This window comes from Lepidochelys olivacea (genome assembly GCF_965140295.1).
Source record: "Lepidochelys olivacea isolate rLepOli2 genome assembly, chromosome: 5".
NCBI classification, from domain to species: Eukaryota; Metazoa; Chordata; order Testudines; family Cheloniidae; genus Lepidochelys; species Lepidochelys olivacea.
The window spans coordinates 78,124,868-78,152,736 of NC_140415.1; the positions used below are offsets into that span (position 1 = coordinate 78,124,868).

At 39.6% G+C, this 27,869-nt stretch overlaps 1 protein-coding gene across 5 annotated transcripts in view; it reads left to right on the plus strand.

Annotated features, from left to right (window-relative positions):
* Positions 1 to 6,824: 6,824 nt before the first annotated feature.
* The window catches only part of SRFBP1 (serum response factor binding protein 1), a 129,472-nt gene continuing 108,427 nt past the window's right edge, over positions 6,825 to 27,869 (plus strand). For 4 of the 5 annotated variants that reach the window (XM_084629690.1, XM_084629692.1, XM_084629693.1 and 1 more), the window contains exon 1: positions 6,911 to 6,975. Coding sequence is in view for 3 of the 5 variants with exons in the window: in XM_084629693.1 (XP_084485819.1) it covers positions 6,971 to 6,975 (5 nt within the window). In the remaining 2 variants the exon portion in view is untranslated. Of the gene's footprint in view, positions 6,976 to 27,869 lie in introns of all 5 variants that reach the window. The other variant, XM_084629691.1, reaches the window with a different exon arrangement.

Genomic DNA, 27,869 nt, shown 5'->3' on the forward strand with positions numbered 1-27,869 from the left:
ACCCATCACAATGTGACTTTTCATGTCAAGACATATCAGTCAGCAATGTAATGTGCTATTGATGTAAGGAGATGGCTGGCATCCACTGGAAACACTGAATATCTGCATTATTGAAATGAGTTAAATAAACCTGTTGTGGTTTTTTTGTTAAGAGAAGTGTGAGTTTGAAAAAATCTTGAACAAAAACAGTTTTGAGAAAACAAAGAAAAGCTTTTATTACTCCTAGTATGTGAGATAATCAGTTGAGCTGATCAAAAAATGCCAGTTGTTTCTTGCCAGATATTTCTAACTTTTTTAAAAAAATTCCTATAAAAAATAAAAATCCGTTTAACTGAAAAACCAGAACTGAAAACAAATTTTTCCCCAAACATTGCAAAGTTCAATTTGTAGTAAATATGATCAATTTTCAGTTTTAAAAACAGAATTGCTTGATTTTTTCCCCCTCAAAAAAATTGAAGTTTTGAAGACACAAAATATTCTTAGTAGGTTTCTGCCCCAGGATCAAACCACTAGGTCCCAGTTCTCAAGGCAATAAAGGAAAGAAAACTAAATTAAAAGAAATAAAAGCAGCTTCTCTATCCTGGCAGGATCTTCCAGCCTTCTGTCTAACCACTCTCTATTCACAAGCTTGAGTAGCTTGGCTCTCTGCTGCACTTCTCTGTAGAGCTGAAAATAAAAGGTCTGCTCACTTCCTCCACGCTAGGCCCTACTAAAGTGAATTTCTCCCTTTTTAAGGCTCCTCTTCCAAAATTGATATGTCTTTCAGGTGTGGCAGGGCAAGGCTGTCCAAAGTTGCGCTTTAATGCCTTCTTGCCTGTACACACTGTCACAGTGCAAAATTATTTTTCTTAGGTCCTGTCCCATTTAGAACCCATTAAACACTCAGGTATCATATTATAGATGGCTTAAAGCAAAAAACAAACAAAAAAAAAAACAAAAACCAACCAAACAAAAAAACATTTGAGTGTTGTTAGCATTTTAATACAATATATAACACAAATATAAATTTTAAAATAAAACAAAAACAGGAGACATGGGTTCAGTTCCTATCTATACCACAGACTTCTTCTGTGACCTTGGTTAAATCACTTACTAATCTCTCTGTGCCTCAGTTCCCCAGGTGTAAATAGGGATAATATGACTTCCTTTGCCTGTCCTATCTATTTAGATTGTAAGCTTTTTGAGGTAGGAACTGTCTCTTACTATGTGTATGTACAGGGCCGAGCACAAAGGGGCCCTGATCTCAGCTGGTCCTCTAGGTTCTAGTACAATATAATTAAAAACAAAACAAAAGAACAAAGCCAGGGCAGATACTCCAGTATAATTAAAAAGACACTTCTGTGACAGCAATGAAAATATGAGACACAGAGTGTGAAGCTATAGGGTAGAGTGGTGCAAATCCTGCCAGTTTTTGTTGTCCCAATTTTGGTTACTTTACTGGCGGTTGCATTTTGTGCAATTTCAGCACTCCAGAATTTAGTTCACAAAAACTCCAAGAACATAAGAATGGCTCTACTGGGTCAGACCAAAGGTCCATCTAGCCCCGTATCCTGTCTTCCGACAGTGGCCAATGCCAGGTGCCCCAGAGGGAATGAACAGAACACGTAATCATCAAGTGATCCATCCCCTGTTGCTCATTCCCAGCTTCTGGCAAAGAGAGGCTAGGGACACCATTCCTGCCCATCCCAGCTAATAGCCGTTGATGGACCTATCGTCCATGAATTTGTCTAGTTCTTTTTTTAACTTTGTTATCGTCTTGGCCTTCACAACATCCTCTGGCAAGAAGTTCCACCAGTTGACTGTGAGCTGTGTGAAGAAATACTTCCTTTTATTTGTTTTAAACCTGCTGCCTATTAATTTCATTTGGTGACCTCTAGTTCTTGTGTTATGAGAAGTAGTAAACAACGCTTCCTTATCTACTTTCTCCACACCAGTCATGATTTTATAGACCTCAATCATATCTCCCCTTAGCCGTCTCTTTTCCAAGCTGAAAAATCCCAGTCTTAATTTCTCCTCATATGGGAGCCGTTCCATACCCCTAATAATTTTTGTTGCCCTTTTCTGAACCTTTTCCAATTCCAATATATATTTTTTGAGGTGGGGTCACCACATCTGCACACAGTATTCAAGATGTGGGCGTATCATGGATTTATATAGCGGCAACATGATATTTTCTGTCCTATTATCTATCCCTTTCTTAATTATTCCCAGATTCTGATTGTTTTTTTGACTACCGCTGCACATTGAGTGAATGTTTTCAGAGAACTATCCACAATGACTCCAAAATCTCTTTCTTGAGTGGTAACAGCTAATTTAGACTGCATCATTTTATATGTATAGTTGGGATTATGCTTTCCAATGTGCATTACTTTACATTTATCAACATTAAATTTCATTTGCCATTGTGTTGCCCAGTCACCCAGTTTTGAGAGATCCTTTTGTAGCTCTTCCCAGTCTGCCTGGGTTTTAACTATCTTTTGTAATTTTGTATCATCTGCAAATTTTGCCACCTCACTGTTTAGCCCTTTTTCCAGATCATGAAATGAAAGGGAAATGAAGCAGAACTTCCAAAAGCCATTTACTGTCACATTTATTGTCACTGTCAATAGGAAAACCAACGTATATGTGCACAGTAAAGATGTGATGATATATGACCATAAGCATCTGTATTAAATTAATATTTCAATCTGTATCCTAAAATATTATTTGTGTGTTTGACTTTTAAGATAGTGTGTTGGACTAACAAAGGGGAGCAGGGAGTTTCAATACCCTAATCTACAGTGGGGACATAGCCATCAGGCCAGTGATTACAACTGAGACTGATTGGGTCTAGCTGCCCAAGCAATGGAGCAGCCTGGATAGGCCCTCTTTGGTACTCCATCAGACGATGAAAAACATTCTCAGGTACCAGCAGACTTCACATCTGGGGCTTGAAAAAAAAAGAAACTATTGAGCAATAGTAAATGGGCCCAGCTGCCCACTGGGATGGTGGGGGTTTTCTTAAGCCCAATTTTCCCTAAGGGGAGGGAGACACATAAAGACACAAAGGAGGATCTGTTCTTGGTAGGAGAATGTGAGCTGGTTCTGGTCCGTTCCTGTGACTAACTTCCAACTAACTTAGCTTGTAGTGAAGCATAATATTATATAAGACTAAATATGCATGTAGGCTGTTTACTGTTTTAAAATCCATTTTCTCTAACACTTTGTTCCAACAGCTGAAAAAATAAAAATACTGTTTTAAGAAAGCTGTTGGTATCACCAGTTACAAGTTCCTGAAGGGAGAAAACACAGGTGCTCAAAACCCAATCAGACCTGTATGGTCACAGTTGGTTAGTACACACTGGGTAGTGTATCTAGAGCCTGGTCTAAGACTGGCCATACTGTGACATTCCACCCCAAACAGGGGCAAAAGTAAGGCGGTACGGGCCAGTACGACACATTGGTAAAAGGTAGCCGCCAGTACCTGCCCGTACCGCTGACTTTAAAGCGCTGCCGTGGCCCTGCTTAAAGTGCTGCCAGCAGCCCTTTAACATCGCTGCCCCTTCTGCACCCTCCATCGGCCGCCCTGCCAGGTCCCTACCAGCAGGGCTGCCGATGGGGGGCGCAAAAGGGACAGCGACGTTAAAGCGCTGCCAGGGCATCGCTTTAAGCAGAGTCCTTAAAGCACTGCTGTGGCAAAGGACCCTGCTTAAAGTGCTGCTGTGGGGGGCAAGAAGTAGCTGCCCCGGGCCCTTTAAATCGCTGCTGGAGCCCTGGCGGGGCCAGGCAACACAGATGAGCTGGCAGGGGACGCTGACCCCCACCCCGCCCCTTCCGCTGGAGGCCCCATACTGCTAAGAGCTCAATTTGACTTTCACCCCGACCCCAAAACAGGTGAGGGTAAGAAGGCAAAGACTTGAAATGGGTACACACAGAGATCATAAATGGGTCAGAGTTGCAGTTAGTCCTGTAACTATGACAGCTGCCAACCTGATGTTGCTGTAGAAATTAGGGGCTTGATTCGCACTTACACACAGTGTACAAAGACCTTAAAATGGGTGCAAATGTAATTTTCCCCTGCTTTAAGATCTCTTTAAAATGCTACAGCAGTGTAAAGAAACCCCTGTGTAAGTGAGATTCCAGTGCCTTATCTTTTTCACTTCTGATTTTTGTGTTTGGATTTGTGAATTTGGCATTGCAATGGTATAGGCTGGGCTTTTTGTTTTGGTGCTGTCCATATAATTATAGAGTGCAAATTATTTGAAGCCACCTATATTTCAATATAATATTAAATCATATCAATATTTGTCTAATTTCCCCCTCCTCACAACAGGTTCTGGCTCTCCTCCACTACAGCTGGCATTGATATAGATGGAAGAGAAAGCTACTGAACCGCCAATACTAAGTCTTGCAGAATCTTGAATTCAACTTGGATGTTTTCCATCCGAGTACTGGCTTGCCCTGCCTCTGCTGAGTTTGTGAGACATGATAAAAATCACAGCCTGAAGTGGTACATCTGCAGTTCAGTTAGAAAGTATGTCTGGCCACGTGTTAGCAGCCAAACAACAAAACATAGGTAGAGCTAAATGTTAGATCCTGAAGTGTATGTATTATAGAGGTATCTGAACTGAGTTTAGATTTCCTTCCTTTATTATTCAATCTTCAAAGCCAAAGAATTCTTAGAGCAACAGTGCCATCCAGGGGCCAGTTAATTAGTGGTGTGTAACCAAAATAATTGCCTAGAACTGATAAGATATGTATAAACAATAATTTCTGCTGTGATTGTATTTGGAATTATTTCTTCAAGTGTATTCATAAATGATTTTACGTAATCTGAATAGTTCAACAGATTAAAGTGTAGAAATCTAAAACAATAACATTGATTATCAGCTGTGGTAGTGAAACCTGTAACATTCTAAAAGAAAAGGAGTACCTGTGGCACCTTAGAGACTAACCAATTTATTTGAGCATAAGCTTTCGTGAGCTACAGCTCACTTCATCGGATGTATAAAGTGGAAAATACAGTGAGGAGATTTATATAGACACAGACCATGAAAAAATGGGTGTTTATCATACACATTGTAAGGAGAGTGATCACTTAAGATGAGCTATTACCAGCAGGAGAGTGGGGTGGGGGGAGAGAAAACCTTTTGAAGTGATGGCCCACCTTGATTATCACTTCAAAAGGTTTTCTCTTCCCCCCCCTGTGCCCCCACTCTCCTGCTGGTAATAGCTCATCTTAAGTGATCACTCTGCTTACAATGTGTATGATAAACACCCATTTTTTCATGGTCTGTGTCTATATAAATCTCCTCACTGTATTTTCCACTTTATACATCCGATGAAGTGAGCTGTAGCTCACGAAAGCTTATGCTCAAATAAATTGGTTAGTCTCTAAGGTGCCACAAGTACTCCTTTTCTTTTTGCAAATACAAACCAACACGGCTGCTACTCTGAAACCTGTAACATGCTAGAATAACATAGGAAATATATAAAGTGGTTTAAGATGATTGCATTTAAAAATCATATGGCAATTCACGGTAGCGTAATAAATCTGAAGTAAAGGAAAAACTATCTTTCCATGAAACCTTGATAAACAGTTTCAGCCCCAATCCTGCAAATACTTATACAAAACATGAGCTTCATTGAAGCTATTCACAGTGCATAACATTAAACATGTATGTAAATCTTTACAGGGTCGAGGCCTTAATTACTGTACATTGCATATTCTGCTTTCCAACTTTACGCATGTGAGTAGTATAATTGAAACTACTTACTTTCACTCGCTCATAACTTTCTCCTTTTAGGCTGAAACTTCCCATATTTGATCTCTGCACAATTTTAAAACAACGTATTCAACTTTTTTTTTTTAATAAGAGAATGGAGAATAAATACATTGTTCTGTTATTAACATTGTTTAGATTTCTTGTGCAGTTTCAATTAGCTGAATTTCAAACTGTGCTCACGGCTACTTTGCAGTGAGCCAAGCCTCTTTACATTTGAATTAAACCAAAAGTAACTCTTCCTTTATTCCAATTCCTTTCCCCATGCTACCAAATTTCTTTCAGATATTGAGGGAGGCAGTACCTGAAAATACTGTAGACTAGGTAAAAACTTAAATTTTCAATTCCATATCTGGTAAAAAAAAATTCAAACCCTGTTGAGCATAATGAAACTCAGACACATGGGGTGACTGGGTGGCTCCCCGATTAATTTTGTTTATAATTTTGTCATTTTAAAAAACTCGTTAAACATGTAATTTGTTTATTATATAAAAAGCAGCAAGGACTAGATGCAGTGAATCTAGAGGAAGGGATATTTGTTTTACAGGGTTAGATTGAACAATTGCCAAGAAACTTGCCACTCTGCATGTTATGCTCTTATTACTTTTCTATTATCGTTATATGTTCGCCTTACAAAGGCAGCAACTACCATCAAATTGTGGATGTAATTCACTCCGTGGGAAAGGCCTAATAGCACGGGCTCGACCCAGCGTCAGCCCGAGCGTGGATCCCGGTGCAGGGCGGCGGGGGGGCGTGAGGGGACCCTGTGCCCAGCTCCGGCACACACACACACACACACACACACGTGAGAGGGGGAGGATCTGGACACAGACCCGCCCCTCCCCTGCCTGCTTGGGGGCTCCTCCGGGCTCGATCACAAAGCTCCGTTATTCAAGGTATAAAAGGTCCCGACCCGCCCAAAAGCTGCAGTCCCTGAAAAACAAAGGAAAAGTCTCTCCCGCCCCCGCGGCCGCCCCGCAGGGCACCCAGCCCAACTTCCCCAGCTCTGCCCCCGGCACCCTGGCGCGCGTGGGTCAAGCGACCAGCGAGTCGGCACCTAGACTGTCCCTCACCATCGAGACGCCATCTAGAGCGTTTCCGCAACGCTGAGAGCGGTGCGCACGCGCGCAGTTTCTTTTCGTGGTTGTCTTTGGAAAGAGCGTGGGCTGCTGCGGCCGCCGCCATGGCGCAGGTGCTGAACCTCAACAATGAGGTGAGTCCGCACGCGGCCCCTATCCCGCCGCACGTGGCCCTCGCCGGCGGTTTCCCGGCTGCTCCCTCCTGGGGCTCAGAACCGGGGCGCCTCTGGTGGGCGGATGTGGCTCCCCGTTGGGGGGCGGAGGGAGAGCGCTGGGGGTGGGCGGGTCCCGGGCTGCGCGTGGATGGGGGGGTCCCTGGCTGCGGCGAGTTGTTTCTTGGGCTTTTAGCTCATCACCCATGTCAGAGGAGCCCTGGGATCAGGTATGTTGTGGCCCCTCAAAGCCTGGCCAGTACCAGTCAGAGGAGGCCCCAGTAGCCCTGCAGTGTGGCCCATGGTGCCCAGGGTGTTTATAAGTAGGGGCCCTACCGAATTCATGTTCCGTTTTGGTCAATTTCATGATCATAGGCTTTTAAAAATAGTTAATTTCACAGTTTCAGGTATTTACATCTGAAATGTCACAGTGTTATAACCATGGGGGTCCAGACGCAAAAGGTTGCAAGGCTATTGTAGGTCATAGTATTGTCACCCTTATTTCTGTGCTGTTGGTGACGGAGGTGCTGCCTTCAGAACTGGGTAGCTGGAGAGCAGTGGGCTGTGCAGACATGAGGGCTGCATGGTTTGAAGGGGAACATAATCGCTTTCGGGGAGGGCAGGGCAGGGCTGGCCTTATGGTCCCTCCACCAGCAGCTGGAGTCTGGTGCTTGCTAGGAGTCCCCGGTGGGGCACCCCCAGCCCTGCTTCTCCCTGGCAGATTTCATGGGGGGAGACCAGATTTCACAATCTGTGATTCATTTTTCATGGCTGTGAATTTGGTAGTGTCCTATTTATAAGCCTCTAGAAATGTTTGGTCCAAGTCCTGCCTCTGTCACCCTCATTGAGTGGACAAAGGCTGGTGTAAACTTCACGTTACACCTTCACGTTGACACCACTGGGATTGAGAAGTGGCGGGTGGAGATGTTGTCTCATGGGCTGCAGTTGTCTGGCTCCATGGGTTCTAGTGGGCTCTGCGCATCCTGATCCAAGTAACTGTAACCAACAGCAATGAGTACTAGCCCTTCTGCGTAGCTCAGAGTGGTGTTTAACCTGATGGACACTGTAATTTTGTTGGGTGTTCCCTGTGCCTTAAAAGTAAGGGCAGGTTCAACAGTTTCTTCCAGTTTTTAAAAACTACGTGCATCCCTTTGGCTTCTGGCAGATTGAAATGCTGCCCTTAGATGGAGCTAGCCTGATTAAGGTTAACAAAAGATTAGGGTTCCACCACTGATGTTCTCGGTAATGTCCTAATGGAAAGCACAGACTTTCTCCCTTGAGGCTGCTGAGAAGAGAAAGGGTGCTGTTGTTCAGTGACCCTAAGACCCTCCCCGTGCCAACTGCCAAAGGTGTCATGTAACAGTAACTGTCATGTAACAGTAACTCCTATTAGGTCCGACAAACACACTACATCTAACGTATTGTTATCCTTGTTGAATGAAGGCCAGTAGCCAACTGGTCATTAATATAATTGTGATATGTATGTATTAACACTATATGAGGAATTATGATACTTGCTGCTGATATACTTTCAAGTCTGTAGCCAAACAAAGGGAGAAGCAGGTTTTCTTCCAGACAGGAGGGAAGGTATTTATCTCCTTGTTTCGAAAGTAAATTCAGCATTGTGGAACCAACACCGAGAGCCCCATTTTCATGTACCTCATCAGGAAAAGCCGGTTTGACTTGGGGGATGTGAAATCAGCATAGAAGGACATTGGAGTCTGAACCCCAAGGGTTCATCTGGAAACAAATAAAGTAAATTCTGGGGAAATAAAAAGTGAAGCAAAAAGACACTTTTGCGATCCATCACTGAGGGCAGGTCTACACTTAAAACGCTGTGGCGACGCAGTTGCACTTCAGTGAGGACACTACTACACCCACGGGAGAGCTTCTGTCAGCATAGTTCATCCACCTCCACGAGAAGTGATAGCTATGTCAACAGGAGACGGCCTCCCATCAACATAGCGATGGCTACATTGGGGGTTAGGTCGGAATTACTGTCGCTCAGGGGTGTGGATTTTTCTACACCCCTGAGCCACATAGTTATATTGATGTAAGTTTATAGACCTGGCCCGAGAACAAAAAGGACTGTGTTTTTTGTATCCATGTATGTTGGATCCTGGCCTGGAAGGGACTGGTAACTGAGAAGTTGGTATAGGTGAGAAAATTAACGTAGACCTAGATTTTTAGCCTGTTAGAGTTGTTTAGTCTCTCAAAGCATGGTATACTTTTGTTTTATTTGTAACCATATCTGTTTCCACTATCTTTGCTCAGGGCATGGCTACACTTGCAGATGTAGAGTGCTGGGAGTTAAACCAGGCCTTGGAGACAGCAGCAGGGAAAGCGTTGCCGTGCGCTTACACTGTCAGCAGCAAGCGCACTGTCGTGGCCACATTAGCAGATCCTGCAAAGCCACAGAGAGCAGTGCATTGTCGTAGCTATTCCAGTGTGCAAGTGGCTGCAGCGTGCTTTTCGAATGGGGGGGGAGGTGTTGTGTATATGTGGGGGGAGAGACTGTGTTTTGAGGGGCAGAGAGTGTGTCAGCATGCTGTTTTGTTAGTTCAGACAGTGGCAGGGGAAACCCCCGACATCAGCCGCCACCCACGCCCCTCTCTCTCTCTCTCTCTCTCTCTCTCTCACATGCCTGCCTCAGTGGCAGCAGCATTCCACAGTAATGGTTTGCTTTGTCCTGGAGCAGATAAGCATGCTGTCAGAAACAGCGCTTTGAAAGGGGATATCCACATGCCTGTAGCAGAGGTCAGAACAATGACAAGAGTGGCCACTTGGGATGTTTCTGGAGGCTAATCACATCGCAGTAAGGCAACATATAGTCCACACTGACAACCGGGCCAGGTTTCAGCCAGGGCGCAGAAAGCTCTATGCTTCTTGTGGAGGTGGATTACCAGGAACGCTCCAGCTGCAGAGGCCAGCCACTCTAAGTGCCTTGCCACTGTGGACACCTCAGGAGTTAGGGCGCCCGGGGCTGATTTGATGCTCTCTAACTTGCAAGTGTAGCCAAGGCCTCAGTATCATTCAAATCTCTATTTTATGAATAAACTTCTTTGTTTTATCCTGAGTAGATCTCAGTACTTTAATATTAAGTGAAGTGTGAGTTCTTTGTTGACTTAGCTAAGCTGGTGTGCATGCTATCTCTTTGGAGGCAGTGGACTTCGTAATGACTGAGAGTGTCCAATGACACTGAGTGTCCAGCCTTCTCGGGGCTCAGGAACTGGGATACAAGTGTTACCTGCAAAGTAAAGTAAGGGCTGGCAGAGTCCTGAGAAGTTTGTCAGTGAGGCCTAACAGACTGGGGTAAAAGGATGCTGTCACCCAGTTTAGCTCCAGCAAGTCTCTGTTGCTAAGGCAGAGGGGTCACAAGGTCACCAATACTTGTGGGCGCCCTGAGAGAGCATCACAGGTTCTCAGTCACATGTTATCTCTAAAACCTTTTAGGGGCTACATCTTTCAAGCTGCTGTCAAGTAAGTATTTGATAATATGAAGCCAAACTCACTCCCTGATGGAAATAGAGAGCCCACTCTTTCTTGCCTCCCTCTGAGTCTTCAAACAGGAGGGCTGAGGACAAAAGGAAGGGGAAATAGTTTTTTCAAGCTCTCAGTCAATACCCAGGGATATGCAGTAGACAACTAATGAAGGGTTTGAGCTAATGAAGGGTTAATGTTTTACTCTCACTTCTCTCAATATGCACAGTATCTTAAAATAATGCTTAAGCCTTGTTTATATGTACACGGAAATAAGGATATTATTAACTAAAGTTCAGTGGTTACTTTAATTCAGACAGGTAGCCAATTGACCTTCATCTTTCTGGAGACATTCTTTTTGGATTAATTGCCTTAAAACTAAAAACTCTACTTCTTTGTTGTGTTACAAATTACTGAATCTTTTAAATTTTTTTCCCTAATTTAAGATGTCATATTTTGACAGTAGTTTTAAATGGTCCTGCATTATTGAGATTTCAAATTGGACAAAATCAGATTGCAGGTATTTTATTCCCTATGTTGTGAATGTGCCGGACAGCAGGGGGAGCATGAGACATAATATTTGGGCTCCTATCTTGCAACTGATAGTTGAAGTTAGGATTTGTCTATAAAGCGGGAAATTTCCCACAATAAGTATTCCACATATTCTTCAGTAGGTATTCTGATATAATTAATTAATAGGTATAATTCCCCTTTGTTGTCACTATGCTGCAAAAAAATGACTTTAGTCTGGAATAACTACTCTGCTTTGGAAGCAGAGTAATTATTGAGGAATAAAATTACTTATTTTGGAGTACAGTATCAACATGGTAAGTTATTCAGGAATAGATATTTGCTAATGCTGTGCTGGTCAGATGTCTGCAGACAAGCCCTTAGAGGGGGTGACACAGATGCAAGGGATCACATGTTTGGGTACAGTTGCCGACTCAGATCGCTATTATACACTCAGGTGGTAGGAGCCTTAAAGCTTAAGCTGTCTCTCCCTCTGACTTTAATCAGGCCATTAAATAGAATTGTTTTGCATTTTTTTAACTTCTTGTAGGGTGGATAGGTTCTGGATTAAGTCTGTCTAGGTCCAGACCTATCCTTTTAACTTCCAAATATTCAGCATGATAGGAACCAGACAGAACAGGCAGTCTGTTTATATAAAATTGAAAAATAAACATGAGTATCTGTTTAGTGATTTAGCTCTTTGTGTGCTATCTCACTTGAGATTTGGGATTCTAAAATATTAATTTGTACTTGAAAACAGAATGGCAGTTCTGCTCTCTAACGTGTTTTTAAACAATTCACTGTGGGGGGTTCCACATTTTCCAAAGGACTACAGATTATTTTTGTGCAGTTTGAGTACAAAGATACTGTTTTTCTAAGTGCTAATCATGTAAATTCTCAACTTGGATTTGAAAGTCATGTTATGTACTTTCCTCCTTGCAGATTCTTTTTGATAGTAAGGATTCAACTAATAGGATTAACTATGTATAAATGAGGTTGTTTGGAACAGAGTTAACTATTCTGGATGAGTTTATGGATCAGCCAGAACTGAATCCAGCTTGCTTGTGCAGCTATGTTGACTTTCTAAAGTGCTAACAAGAATAAAAAGGACTACAAATAGGCTTGGCAGAATTAGATTTTTATTTTTATAATTTTAACAGATACTGATTTATTTTAAAACTGTTTTTATTTAAATTTTCATATTTGCAAACAATTAGGGGGTTAAGCATTTTAAACTTTTTTTTATCAGTTTAAATTTTCACAGTTGCGGGAACTTAGGAGAGTGGGTATCAGACAATGGGACTCTCACTAATTTAATATCTATAAACATTAACAAATAGTTTAAAAGCTTTCTATAATTATACTATGACTGTAGACATTGAAATTCAAAAACGTAAAAGCTTTATAACTGTTAAAACACAAGTGTCAACATTTACAAAACAAATAGTGATAAATCAAACACTAAGTTCTCAAGCAACATTTTTCTTATGTTGCCTACCTGTACCTTTTGATTACCATCGATAGAAATACTTTTTCATTGGTTTGTATGAATGGTGAACTCGACATTTACTGACGATCTAATCTTCCCAATTTATTTTTGGTCCTAAAGTAAGTAGACATGATTTTGAATACACGGAGGAAACATATTTTTGATGGAGTGTAATTTATACAGATACTTTTCGAAGTAGAACCACACAAATAAAAATAACTAATGAATATGGGGAACATGAGTGGTGAAAACAAGTGTGTTCCACACCAATTTTGGCAATTCTTTCATTTAGTGTTATCATAGATTGCATTATTTTGTCTTTGAGATCATAGAAGAATTTGTGAAGTCCCTGAATTCATACCAGTAATCATAAAAAATAATACAACCTAAAATGAGTTGGCAGAAATCAAAGAAACCCAAGCCACACAAATTCTGTGAAAGGTCTTTGTGAAAGGTCCTGATCTCATTTAACATAATACATTATTATACACTAGGGAAATAAGCAAAAGACTTACCACAGAATACATGGATATTGCACTAGTACATGCTAAATTAGAAATATCTTTTGAGTTAGTGAAAAAAATCCATATTGGAGTTACTCAAGGATGATGGGTTTCAGAGTAGCAGCCGTGTTAGTCTGTATTCGCAAAAAGAAAAGGAGTACTTTTGGCACCTTAGAGACTAACCAATTTATTTGAGCATAAGCTTTTGTGAGCTACAGCTCACTTAATCGGATGATATAGCTAGAAAATGAAAACAGAAGAGATGGTAGAGCTGAACAATAGTAATTAAAGAAAAAAGCACTTTTAAACAAAGTACTGGAATACAGGTAAGATGGGAGACTACTGGAGGTACTAAGTGATGCGGGGGAAATGTGTGGATTATTTGAGAGAACACTATGAAGATTCTTGATCTTGCTAGCAGCTAATAAGGAGAAACAGAGTCTGGGCTCTGAAATCTTGTGGCAGTATTATGAGATATTGATGAGTGGCCAAGTTTTTCAGGAATCTATAAAGGGAAAATGGAAGGGACACTGAATTTCTTATAAGGGAATCTATTTATTTTTATTTAAGATCTTAATCTTACAGGCAAAGAGAGGAGCTTTACCATTGTCCATCTTGGGCACGTGCATTGTTTCAGTCACTTCAGCAGAGAATCTAAGCTGAATACCAGTCAAACAAGTAATCTTAAAAAGGACTGATGCTTAGCAAAATTTTAAATTAGCTATATAGATAAAATAATTTTCTGGGAAACTAAACTGAAATAAATTACATGGGCAATTGTAATCGACCAGGTGGAGCACTCTGTCCTATGTTCAGGAGATAGTGGAAGTTGACAGCATTGGACTAGTTTGATTGTATTGCCTAAACATAGTGTTTGACTGTCTTCTCTTAAAATCCAAACCACATACAGATCCACAAGTTGAAATGCTTCAGATAAGCTGTTTAATTTTTTGTTGTAGAAATTTACACTTTCTTTTTATGGCTGCAAAGAGAAACATTAACTGTCACATCTGTTTAAATAGTAATTTTTAATTGCTAACATAGTTAAATTGGTTTGGAGAACTGAAAGGGCAAATGTTTAGTTAATTACTTACTAAAGGCACCTCCGGGACTGCAGAAGGCTTTTAAAGCAAGGTCTGCAGTCATTTAATGCTGTAGTCACTTACTTGGTTTTTTCCCCACCCTGTATTGATACATCATAGGTGATCTGAGACTACTAACGCCAGCCAATGTTTTAAAGATGCTTTTTGGAAGCAGAGAAGTTTCCCAGCTGCTTTTCTCAAATGGCTTTTTATTTTGGGAGCCCAATTCCCCATATTGTGTATGTCCAGTCTGAACTATGACCATGTTTATTTACAAGTCATATGCTTGTAGAGTGTATTTATTTGAATAGGGACTGTAGCTTGTCCAAGATTCTTTGAGTAAACAGTACTGTTTATGCTGTTTTGTGTTTTTCAGGAAGCATTTATCAGGACAAAACAAAAAATCTGAGATCTGATAATGTTCAAAAGTTTTCAGAGATACTTGTCATTAAGTGACGGCTGACAGCATTTGGGATCTCATTTTGGGATGTATAAGTAGGGGCATAGCGAGCAGATCGAGGGACGTGATCGTCCCCCTCTATTTGACATTGGTGAGGCCTCATCTGGAGTACTGTGTCCAGTTTTGGGCCCCACTCTACAAGAAGGATGTGGATAAATTGGAAAGAGTCCAGCGAAGGGCAACAAAAATGATTAGGGGTCTGGAACACATGAGTTATGAGGAGAGGCTGAGGGAACTGGGATTGTTTAGTCTGCAGAAGAGAAGAATGAGGGGGGATTTGATAGCTGCTTTCAACTACCTGCGAGGTGGTTCCAGAGAGGATGGTTCTAGACTATTCTCAGTGGTGGTAGAGGACAGGATAAGGAGTAATGGTCTCAAGTTGCAGGGGGGAGCTTTAGGTTGGATATTAGGAAAAACTTTTTCACTAGGAGGGTGGTGAAACACTGGAATGCGTTGCCTAGGAAGGTGGTGGAATCTCCTTCCTTAGAAGTTTTTAAGGTCAGGCTTGACAAAGCCCTGGCTGGGATGATTTAATTGGGGATGGGTCCTGCTTTTGAGCAGGGGGTTGGACTAGATGACCTCCTGAGGTCCCTTCCAACCCTGATATTCTATGATTCTGTGACAGGTTGTTAAGTTGATAATGTTGATGTCCTGCTGGGAACTAGACTGAGGCAGAGGAAATTTATCTCCTCAGTGCAGTATATGAGAAATCAGATTTTTCAAAATTGCTCTAAGGTAAGGTCTGGTACTCTTAAATTTTTTAAAGTGATTAACTTTTTTAAAAAATACAAACATTTCAAAAATTGGTTTCGTACATGGTCCAGTAATCTGATGCATTTTCTGTATCTAATCTGTGTCAGGCATTGTTAATCTGCATTAAGATTTTTATGAATTTAACTTCTGTAATTAGATGTAGTGCTTTGACTACCTTTTGATATTACAGGTTTCAGAGTAGCAGCCGTTAGTCTGTATTGGCAAAAAGAAAAGGAGTACTTGTGGCACCGTAGAGACTAACCAATTTATTTGAGTACTCCTTTTCTTTTTTCAAGTAAATTTGTTAGTCTCTACGGTGCCACAAGTACTCCTTTTCTTTTTGATATTACGTTGCTGTTTTTCTTTAATTATTAGTATATCTGAACAGACAGAGTTTGAGAACAGTGTTAAAAAAAACCTGTTGGTTTATGGTTGTAATAGATTAGAAGAGTCCTGTAGGGGAACTTAGACTCCAGTTGTCACCTCTGGGCTTTTCAGAGGCTGGGCAGAACAAATAAAGAACTTCCTACATCAAGGACTTAAAGAAAAGTTTTGAAAAGCTTTCTTCAACCTGTTTCCTAAACGTTTCTCAAGGAGAACTTTTTCACTGTTAACATTCTCCTTCCTCTCCCTCCTTCCCTCCAAAGGATGGTCTGGCTCCTAATCCCAGTCAGCCAACCTTCTCCTCACAGCACACACCCCTTCTAAAGAGTGCTGAAGCAGTTACTAATTCTCTTTGCCAACCCATGAGCATGCACTACTTAATCATACAAAGTGATTGAGGTGGGTGGCGGTGGGAGGGGGTAAAGAAATAAGAACTAGGTTATCATAAGGGTCCTTTTTTTTGTTTTGTTTTGTTTCTGTATTGTTACGGCCATACTTACTGACAGGTGTTTTGAAATAAATTAACAAAATAATTGAAACTGGAGTGATTACACAGTGTTGTTTTGACAAATAAAATATGCAGAATCTTAAAATATAGTGTACAGAACTTTTAATTTTTTTGTGTAGAATTCCCCCAGGAGTAAAGTGTAGAATTTTTCCCCCCACATAACTGCACTCAAAAACAAAACAATATAAAACTTGTAGGCTCTAAAGTCCACTCGGTCCTACTTCTTGTTCAGCCAGTTGCTAAGACAGACTGGTTCGTTTACATTTACTGCCTGCTTCTTCTTTACAATGTCACCTGAAAGTGAGAACAGGCGTTCAAATGGCCGGTTCATTTACATTTACTGCCTGCTTCTTCTTTACAATGTCACCTGAAAGTGAGAACAGGCGTTCAAATGGCACTGTTGTAGCTGGCATTGCAAGGTATTTATGTGCCAGATATGCTAAATGTTGATATGCTCCTTAGTACAGTCTACAAGTGGGAGCATAATCTTTTATCTTTTTACAGTGCAAATATTTGTAATAAAAATAATATAAAGTGAGCACTATACACTTTGCATTCTGTGTTGTAATTACAATAAATATAGTTAACAATGGAGAGAATATTTATAATTTCAATTATTCTATTGTTTAACAGTGTGATTAAAACAACAATCACAACTATTTTTTTAAACTCATGCTTAATTGCGATTATTTTTAATCACTTGGCAGCCCTAATTTTTAATTATGCTTTAACTTTAAATTTTAGAAATATGTTAACTAGTGTAGACAGAACACAAAGACATGTTGCCAACACTAGCTATTGTCTTCATTACAGCGTTAGCTCAAGTTATCTACACTTGGTTTAATAACTCTCAAGTGAGCCTTGCTAAAGTAAGTGTGGTCACTCTGCACAACACTTGAGCAGTTCAGAGTGTTTGTATTCGCAGCACAAAGTAGTTGAGTCCTTTCTGCATTATTAGCTGGAGTATCAGTCCCGCTTGGGTGTCAGCCCCCTACCCTGATGGACCAGCTAGCTCAAGTTTAAAGGATCACTTAATTTGAGCTAGCGATTATTGTGTGTGCATGGGAATCAGCTCGTCTACACTGGCAGCAACACTTTAACATGCCTTGTGTAGTCGCGCCCTGCGAGGGGCACTGTCTACACTGGTGCTTTACAGTGCTGAAACTTGCTGCGCTCGGGGGTGTTTTTTCACGTCCCTGAGCCAGAAAGTTGCAGCGCTATAAATTGCCAGTGCAGACAAGCCCTCGGATTACTCCTCAAATTAACGCTGCAGTGAAGACATGCCCTAGGTTTTAAACATGACTAAGAGCAAGTGTTTGTTCTGTCTACACGAAAATATTCAACTGTATTAGTGAAAATATGACTAAAAGCTCAAGTGTAGGTATACCATAATGTGTCCAGAGGATAACTCCTTGATATGGCAGTGTTGCCTGGAATGTTCTGTCTTCAGTGTGGTCATTTAATTTTGTGTTTATACCAAATATTTTATGGGGTTTTAAAGATATAATTCAACAAATATTTGACTTTTGTATTTTATACATGTAGAAGGAAACCCATGCTTTTTGAGAGAGTGGAATTATCCTTCTATGTGAGCAAGACTTGTTTAAAACACAGTGGCAGACATTTTGTTTACTAATCTTTTAGTATTTTATGAAGTGTGACTTCAAAGTATTAGAGTTTCAAAACTAGTTTGGAAACTAATTCATAATTAAAAGCAGTTATCTCCTGTGTAACTGACATGGCTATGTTCAAAAAATGAATGTTGACTTAGTCTGTCACCAGAAAATCTCAACTAAGGCCCTGAATCAAGAAAGCACTTAAGCATGTGTTTAATGTTAAAAACATGAATAAGCATCTGTCCTGAATAGGAGTGCTTAATGTGCAGAAATAGCAGCAAGACTAGATCCCAACTCCTCAATGTGCTTAGCTCTCCTACAACTTTGCTGCTTTCTTCTTGAAATTCCATTTCTACATTCTGATGATGGCCACGTTGGATTGCTTAAACCCCATTGGTGTCTGTGCATGCTATAATATACAATGACAGGTTTCAGAGTAACAGCCGTGTTAGTCTGTATTCACAAAAAGAAAAGGAGGACTTGTGGCACCTTAGAGACTAACCAATTTATTTGAGCATAAGCTTTCGTGAGCTACAGCTCACTTCATCGGATGCATACTCTAGAAAATACAGAAGATGTTTGTTTTTATACACACAAATCATGAAAAAATGGGTGTTAATCACTACAAAAGGTTTTCTCTCCACCCACCCCACTCTCCTGCTGGTAATAGTTTATATAAAGTGATCACTCTCCTTCCAGTGTGTATGATAATCAAAGTGGGCCATTTCCAGCACAAATCCAGGGTTTAGCAAGAACATCTGAGGCGGGGGGGGGGGGGGGGGTTAGGTTACCTTGCATAATGACGTAGCCACTCCCAGTCTCTATTCAAGCCTAAGTTAATTGTATCCAATTTGCAAATGAATTCCAATTCAGCAGTCTCTCGCTGGAGTCTGGATTTGAAGTTTTTCTGTTGTAATATCGCAACTTTCATGTCTGTAATCGCGTGACCGGAGAGATTGAAGTGTTCTCCGACTGGTTTATGAATGTTATAGTTCTTGACATCTGATTTGTGCATCATACACATTGTAAGGAGAGTGATCACTTTACATAAGCTGTTACCAGTAGGAGAGTGGGGTGGGGGGAGAGAAAACCTTTTGTAGTGATTAACACCCATTTTTTTCATGATTTGTGTGTATAAAAACAAACATCTTCTGTATTTTCCACAATATGCATCCGATGAAGTGAGCTGTAGCTCACGAAAGCTTATGCGCAAATAAATTGGTTAATCTCTAAGGTGCCACAAGTACTCCTTTTCTTTTTGCATAATATACAATGTGCCTCTGAATAGGTTTGATAATTCCATTTTTATTTCCATGTAGCACAGTGGAGTGTATAGGAGGAGGAAAGTAGAAAGTTGGAGCAAAGTGGAAAGATGAGAGAAGGGACTTTTGAGAAGGAGTAGAAATATGGAGAATAAGATGCTTCTTTGATCTAGTGCAAGGAAATGCATGTTACCCTCCCCCACTCTTTTTCCCTAAGAGAAAAGGAGAGTGATAAGAATACAAACACAAATTTATGTGGGAGGAAGGAAAGCCTTTCATCTTGTAAACTCTTGTAGCCATTGTATACAAGTATGACAGGTTTCAGAGTAACAGCCGTGTTAGTCTGTATTCGCAAAAAGAAAAGGAGTACTTGTGGCACCTTAGAGACTAACCAATTTATTTGAGCATGAGCTTTCGTGAGCTACAGCTCACTTCATCGTCTCTAAGGTGCCACAAGTACTCCTTTTCTTTTTGTGTATACAAGTATGCTTCCAGTGTTTACATTCATTAGGCTGCAATTGTCTATCTCCCCCCGCCCCCTCCGAAAATCCTCTCCTTTTGTCTAATTTTGCAGTGATGATCTTATATTGAAACAATATCTTGTCCTTATCTGGCCATTAATTGATGACTATGAACTTGCATGAAAACAAGATCTTTGTTTGAACATATTTCTAAGAATAAAGAATGAGGGAAGAAAAAGATTAGAAAACATGTATCGTACACCAGATGTATTTCGTTTACAAAGTCTTCTAAAGTTTTAATATGTGGTCCCAGGTACAATAGTCTGCTGTCAGAAAGTATGTGTGGATAAACTAAATTCTTCTGAAAAATTTTGCTAGATGGCAGCACATAATCAGCAATGTCAATGACTGCTTTAGAGAGATCTATGTCATGTATTTGTTTAATATGGAAAAAAGGATTGTTTTTCATCTGCAATATAGAGGAGTACAAGAGTGAAACTGATTACTGTTCACAAATACAGTTATAAGATTTGAGTTTATTAATCATAACTAATGCTTTTAGGCAGTATTGGCCTATTTCTATTCTGTGGGACGGTACAGTTGTAGAGACTGAAAGCACAGAATTTGGCCTTATTTGATTTTTATTTATTTATTTTTAAAAGTTTCTTAGGTTTTGGAAATGTGTTAAACATGTGGACGAACAACCGAGGTAGCAAAAAGACAAAATATAAAAAATAAATGTATTTCACATTTTAAAGTCCAGTTGTAACAAGGTGTCATATTTTGTACCATGAATTAAATCCCCACCGAACGGGCAGTGGTGATCCATCACTAAGGCATGCTGAAACGGGGTGAAACTGATATGATGGTTCAGGGGAAATAAATGAAAATAATCAACAATTTTGTTTGTATATGCAAGCATTTGTCATAATATCCATTTAAACTAATTTTTTTTGTGGTGTGTCCTTCCGTCCCGCACATCTGCCCCCAAATAATCTTGTGGACTACCTAACAAATTCTCTCCAAACTAACTGAGTTTTAAAAATGATGGGACCTGTTCCTGCAGAAGTCAATGGCAATATTCCCATTCATTTTATCAGTAGCAGAATTGGACCATTAAAAGGATTGCATAAAACAAAACCTTCGATCTGGGAAAGTTTTTATAAACGCTGTCATTTTATGAAGCATGGTATGTTGTAATATTTTCTTACCAGATTGGTAGATCCAATGGTGGGCAGTGGATCTCTCTCAGATTAATAAACTTTTGATCTCCAATCGCCTCCCAGAAGGTGCTGGTTAAGTTTTACTTTACCCCTGGACTTGTGGTTCTTGCTCAGTCTTGACCAAGCTGAAATAAAAAACTCAATTAGTGGATTGGACCAGAGATGTTTAGATTATTAAGCATTTTAAATCAAGAATGCACTCTAAAGAAGCCGTCCGTCCGTCCGTCCCCCCCCCACACACACACACACAAACACACACAACTTGAGCAATGAGAAAATGTATGACTATTTGTGCCTGGAGGAGATTTGGGCACGTAGAGATGGTGGGAGTTGTAATCAGAACTACGCAGCCAGAGGAGTCGTGCCATTGGGATAGTGAGGGTAGTTGCTGTTCTCTCATGTCATGTTGTTGAGGAGGAGAGGGGATAATGGGTTAGTGCTCCAGGCCAGAAGCTGCTTTCTCGTGGGTGGTTTTTTTCCCCCCCTTTACTTTCCATGTTTCCTTGCTGTTCTATTATAGATGTTTGCAGCAGTGGAGTGGGTGGGGGGAAGCTAACATCCTAAATTTCTGAAATGTTCTGTGGGGTGCCTCCAATAGTGAGATGTTTAGAAAGGAAAGATGAATTTGTAGTTAAAGCGCTAAACTGGGTCTGGGAATTCAGTTTGTAACTGTCACATAATGTTACTATGTTTATGAACAGTGCCTACCTAGTACAACAGGGCTCAGATCTCAGTTGAGGAAGGTCTCAACAGTCTACTTTAATAGACATTTTCACTCTTTTCACGGTTAACAAGACTGGTAGGAAAATGTGGAGTGGGAGAGCTGTTGGGAAATAGTAGGGTGTCCTTAATGGCACTGAAAATCATCTTTTTATTTTGACTGCAGATTTTTTAGTCTATTATTTATTAGACCACAACTTACCAGAAAGTCTTTTTGCACTGCTCTGTTTTTTGGGTTTTTTTTGGTAGGGTGTGCAGGTTGGACCTCTTAACTTCTAAATTTGTCTTTGTTATACAATTGAACTATATAACTCCTTATATAAGGAGAAAAAACAATATGCATATAGAACATGTGTGAAAATAGCCATAACTTATGAAAAAAGACCAAATATATTTACTTTCAGAGCCCTCAGACTACACATCAGAATATATTCTCTATGTGCCCAAGTTGTCAATCAGAGTGAAAATGGAGGGAAGTTTTGATTTGGGGATCTGTGTATCTCACAGGGGACTGTGCATTCCCTTATTTGTAGGGAGGCGGGTTTGTATGTTGTGCTATATAACATGGATGAGTATTGTTCTCCAGGAGCTGGTCAGATAGTGGTTCTGAGGAAATTTCCACAGCTAAGATGAGAGAAGTAAATAGAAAATCAGTTGCTGGATTCTTATTCCTTGCCTTCCTTTGCTCCAGAAGTGTTATTTCTCAACTTGTAAATTGAATGACCAAACACATTCTTTCATGGTATGTTCCTTTGGAGATACTGGCTTCTGTATAATGAGAAACACATGTATTCTCAGCCTCATTGGGGTAGAGGGTGGAATTTGAAGGAAGGATGGGAAAATATGGTAGGGAGATATGTTCTGACTGAAGCTGAGCTGTCAGACTTGCATAGTCCAGGGCTGTTTAGATTAGTGTCTAAAATGTTTTAAACTATTAAATACAAAATATGTTGTTTACTTACCCGTGTTAGACTTTATATCTTATTAGTTTTACATGACTGACATTAATGGTGTTAATTGCACAATCTAATGGATCCCAGTACAAACTGAACAAATGGGAACTGCTTTGCTGTCACTGAATGGCAGCCACTTTGAGTGGGAAGCACCTTAAACACTTAACAATTCAGAGCCAATCCTCCATGATGTATATCTTACATCACCCAAAGTTGGTTCTTGGCTGATTTCTCATTCTTGCTTTCACTATAGTGCACCACGCTGGGACCTGTTTCCAATTTGTGTGGCACTTATCCATTTTTGCATTTCCATATTGAATTGTCATCATAACGTGTTAAAAGTAATGAACTCTTTTTACTTTCATAGTTAAGGCTAGAGAAACAAACTACTTTTAATATGTGAGGCATCTTTTCACAAGACTCCATCTTTGTCAAGAGAGTTGCTGAGACATTCAAATCAATTTGGATACCTTGTTTGGATACTTGATGCATGCACCGAAAGAACAGACTTGGCTAGTGTGTCGTAAACTGTGGTCTGTTTAGTTACCTGTTGGTCTTCACAGTGGTTAAGTGTTAGTCTTCAAGCAGTGACACTATGTGAATTAAGATTTTGGTATGCAGATTCCTGACCTGAAGTGGTTAGAAGATTGAAATTTACAGGCAATGAGGCGATCTGGTGCTAAGTACTGTACTTAGTTCTTCATCCAGGGTAAGGAATAGATAGATGATTGGGAGAAAAAAACCAACCAAACTGCTGAATTAAAGACTGTTTATATTTATTTTCTCACCTAATAATACTTTTTCTATGTAACCAAGGTCTGTTGATGCTGCAGGGAAGGTGTTGGATTTGGGCTGTAAACTTGAGGTAGGTTGAGGGGGAGAGGTTCTTTGATAGATGAAGTTCAACATACTAAAGTTTGAGAGCCACTAGGTAAAGCCATTGGGAAGAAGAACTTCAGACGAGCTATTGCCACTGAAGAACCTGCTTTTTACCTTTTTTTCCTGTTCACACTGGTGTGGGATGAGTGTTGAGGAGGACAGAAAGAGAACTTGCTTAATCAGCTTAGGCTGACATTCCCCCCATCTTCCTGGTCCAAAATAAAAATACAGTTGAAAGACAGATATCGGTTGGGATCTTTTTTAATATCCCTTTTAAAATCGTTTGGTCTTTTTGAGGCCAAAGCTTAGATATGCTACTTTACAGAACCTTATGTTTTTTATTACAAAAACAATAATTGGTTAATAGCAAAAAAGTAATTTTGTATACAACTTATCTTTCCCTTTTATTACATTAATCACATTGCTGAGGAATCTTTATCGATTGGTGGAAAAACACTAAACCAAAATTATAATTTTCAAAGTAACTTTGTCTCTAGAGGGCTAAGCAAGGCAAGAGAAATCATTAAAGTTTCAAATTCCACCTCTTTACCAAATGTATTTTTTCATGCTTTAGCCAACTTGGGCACATAAATATAAATACTAGCTAACTAAAATTTATATTATATATATATATATATATATATATATATATATATATATATATATATATATATATATATTTATTTATTTATTTATTTTTGCTTTGACTGCATGTTATAAACGTGTAGGGTGTTATGAAGAAAAAAGTATGTACTCTTTAACCTCTGAAATACTTGGCAACAGTCATCTTTAGCTCTATGGAAATACATGTAAAGCTTTTTGTTTTACTTGTGTTCCTTTTAAATAATCTTCAGTACAACAGTTTCTGGAAGAAAAAAAAATGATAGCTTGATCTTAAGTTCTGCCTAAAATTATTTAAATGTTAAATTACTGACATTCTTTTACAGACCATGTAGATGTCCTAAGGAAAAGGTCTCTTTAAAGCTTATGGAATTTCCAAATTTATACCATGTGAGAGAATTCAGAGGAACAGTACTTTTTCTAGGAACTCTTCCAGCAGCTGTTTTTAAAGTTCCTAGAGATGCCACATCATCAGTTATACTCTATTAACGGCAAACTATGATCAGCAGATCACACAGATTTTCTTTCAGCAGATTGCAAAAGTAATTAAACATGTAAAGCAGACCAGGCTTTGCTGCCAACTATATTGTACACAAACAATATCAAACTACTGTACTTGAGGAAAAGAATTGAAGTTTTCCTTAGCTCTCAGTAGTTTATATAAAAGTGTGTGTGGTAGGCCACGTAGGCTAGTTAGGTGCTCTCATAAAATAAAACATCTGTGGTTCCTTGGTATGGCAGTGTATAATGAAAAAAACATGGACACACAGTCATGAGAAACTGCTGTAGATTTTATTTTATTTTTAGCATAGCTGAAGCGCACAGATTATGCTATATAATATAGTTTACCAGTACTAATTTATTGGTATATATGCATGTGTAAAGGACAAATGCTTTAAAAAGGGGGAGGAAAAGTAACATACTTCAGTATAGCTCACTGCTGTCTACATAATGCAGACTTCCCTCTCTGTTCAGCTTTTGAATTGTTAGTTGGCATTACAGGCTTGACATGTACAAATTCATGGAAAAAAAAATAGAGGGTGGTTGGAGGAAGGAAGGGTTATGCTACAGGTTTTTCTTCCAAATTAGAATGGAGGCACTGTTGAGGTCTGTTATCTAGAAAACTAAGAGTGAATAATAGTGAGTGATGATGATGGCTGCTTAATTGGGGCAGTGTTGATGAACTTCCACTCAATTTGGCTCATATTATGGAGTTAAATAGCTGTGACATTCTGATTTCTCATCTCTAATACAGAAGTTACCAGATAATTGTTAAAAGTTCACTGAAGTCAATGGAAGTTTTTGTGTTGACTTCATTGTGCTTTGGATCTTGCCGTAGTCTAGGATGAAATAAGCATGGAGTAAATTGAATAACCTTTTGCATCTGTTCAGTATAGTAATTAAGTCATTTGAAAAATGACTTAACTGAGATATCTGCTTTATTGGGAAAATGCTCCAAGGTGTCTTCCAGTTTCTATAGTATTAGTAACAGCACTATTCACGATAATACAGTGTGTATATTTGAACTGAACACTTAGACCAGATTATAGATAAATTTTGCATAGTTTTTAAATGCAAATATTCCACTCCAGTTTATGTACTTTGTTCTGTGAATGTCATGGCTTTCGTCAAGGTTCCTCCCCCACTCTGAACTCTAGGGTACAGATGTGGGGACCTGCATGAAAAACCTCCTAAGCTTATCTTTACCAGCTTAGGTCAAAACTTCCCCAAGGTACAAAATATTCCACCCGTTGTCCTTGGACTGGCCGCTACCACCACCAAACTAATACTGGTTACTGGGGAAGAGCTGTTTGGATGCGTCTTTCCTCCCAAAATACTTCCCAAAACCTTGCACCCCACTTCCTGGACAAGGTTTGGTAAAAATCCTCACCAATTTGCCTAGGTGACTGCAGACCCAGACCCTTGGATCTTAAGAACAATGAACAATCCTCCCAACGCTTGCACCCCCCCTTTCCTGGGAAATGTTGGATAAAAAGCCTCACCAATTTGCATAGGTGACCACAGACCCAAACCCTTGGATCTGAGAACAATGAAAAAGCATTCAGTTTTCTTACAAGAAGACTTTTAATAAAAATAGAAGTAAATAGAAATAAAGAAATCCCCCCTGTAAAATCAGGATGGTAGATATCTTACAGGGTAATTAGATTCAAAAACATAGAGAACCCCTCTAGGCAAAAACCTTAAGTTACAAAAAAGATACACAGACAGAAATAGTTATTCTATTCAGCACAGTTCTTTTCTCAGCCATTTAAAGAAATCATAATCTAACACGTACCTAGCTAGATTACTTACTAAACGTTCTAAGACTCCATTCCTGGTCTATCCCCGGCCAAGACAGAATATAGACAGACCCTTTGTTTCTCTCCCTCCTCCCAGCTTTTGAAAGTATCTTGTCTCCTCATTGGTCATTTTGGTCAGGTGCCAGCGAGGTTACCTTTAGCTTCTTAACCCTTTACAGGTGAGAGGAGCTTTCCCCTGGCCAGGAGGGATTTCAAAGGGGTTTACCCTTCCCTTTATATTTATGACAGCTTTCCATCTCATAGTTCCAATATTTAATTAAAGGCTAATATCATATGTGGCATAGGAATTGAGTAATCATTCTTAGAGTAACTCCATTAAAATCATTGTGGAGTTAGACCCAGAGATCTCCAGGTTACCACACTGTAAGTCAGGGTTATTTAGGCATTCTGTTTCACAAACTTAGTTTGCTGTCTGAGATCCAGGACTCTGTTCACATTCACTCAAAAAGAAAAGGAGGACTTGTGGCATCTTAGAGACTAACAAATTTATTTGAACATAAGCTTTCGTGAACTACAGCTCACTTCATCGTTAGTCTCTTCATTTACTTCATTGTTAGTCCCTGTGGTGCCACAAGTACTCCTTTTCTTTTTACGGATACAGACTAACACGGCTGCTACTCTGAAACACATTCACTCAGTTAGGTATTGGAAGCTGACATACCATGTGGTGCAGGGCCTGTTTAAAAAAAACTTCCTCTGAGGTCAGTCAGACATTTAACGTGAATCAGCACTAAGCAATCTCATTGAAAAGTCATCAGATTAAAAATACCGTTGTATTCAAATAGTATCCAAGGATAGGAAATTTTAGGATTTTGGATGAAAAAAGCATATAGTTGAACAGAAAATTGAAGCTAATTAAACATCAATGGTAAAAATAGATGCACTGATACGTGTACAGTGCAGATAAGTTGTAGTAATGAGTAGGAACAGAAGCTCAGAGTAAGAGACAACATTTTAGCGAATGTCTATAAAAGCACTGCAAAGCTCTTTTTTGGAGGAGATATGAACGGGGTCCCTAAATAGCTTGTTTTGTCTAGTCTTAAAATTTATTTTTGATTAAATTAAGTGTGAATGTAAAGCACAAGAGTAATTCTGGAATAGCTCCCTATGTGGATACTCTGATTCTAGAGTAAGAGTACCTTGTTCTGGCTTAGCTTAATCCGCTTCCAAACAATAACCTCATTATATCAAATCAAATTAATGTGAATAAACCACTTTCAAACAAGGATTCTCTATACCCATTTTAAAGTTGATTAATATGTTGTTTATCTGGGAATCATCTCTGTGCTCTTCTCTTTTGCATATTTCCCAAATTGCCCTCGTTGTTTAGGAACCCTCAATTGAATGGAAAATAAGGACTGGCCCTGAGAATGAAATCGGCCAATGGAAAACTAAATTTGCCCAGCACAAGGGAATCATTCCTGAGGATTCACATCACAACTCTGAAATATTAAGACATCATTTTTCTTCTTTAAATAAAAGAGTGCTGCTGTAGGAGCCACTCTTTTTTCACTCAGAATTATTAGAAAGCCTATTGTGGGGCAGAGCAAGCTGGAAGAGATAATAGGAATTTTGATTAATACTCTGTGTCAATGAAGAGTTTAATAGTGACTTAGAGCTCCTGAAAGCAACAGGCCTTGAATAACTGAAT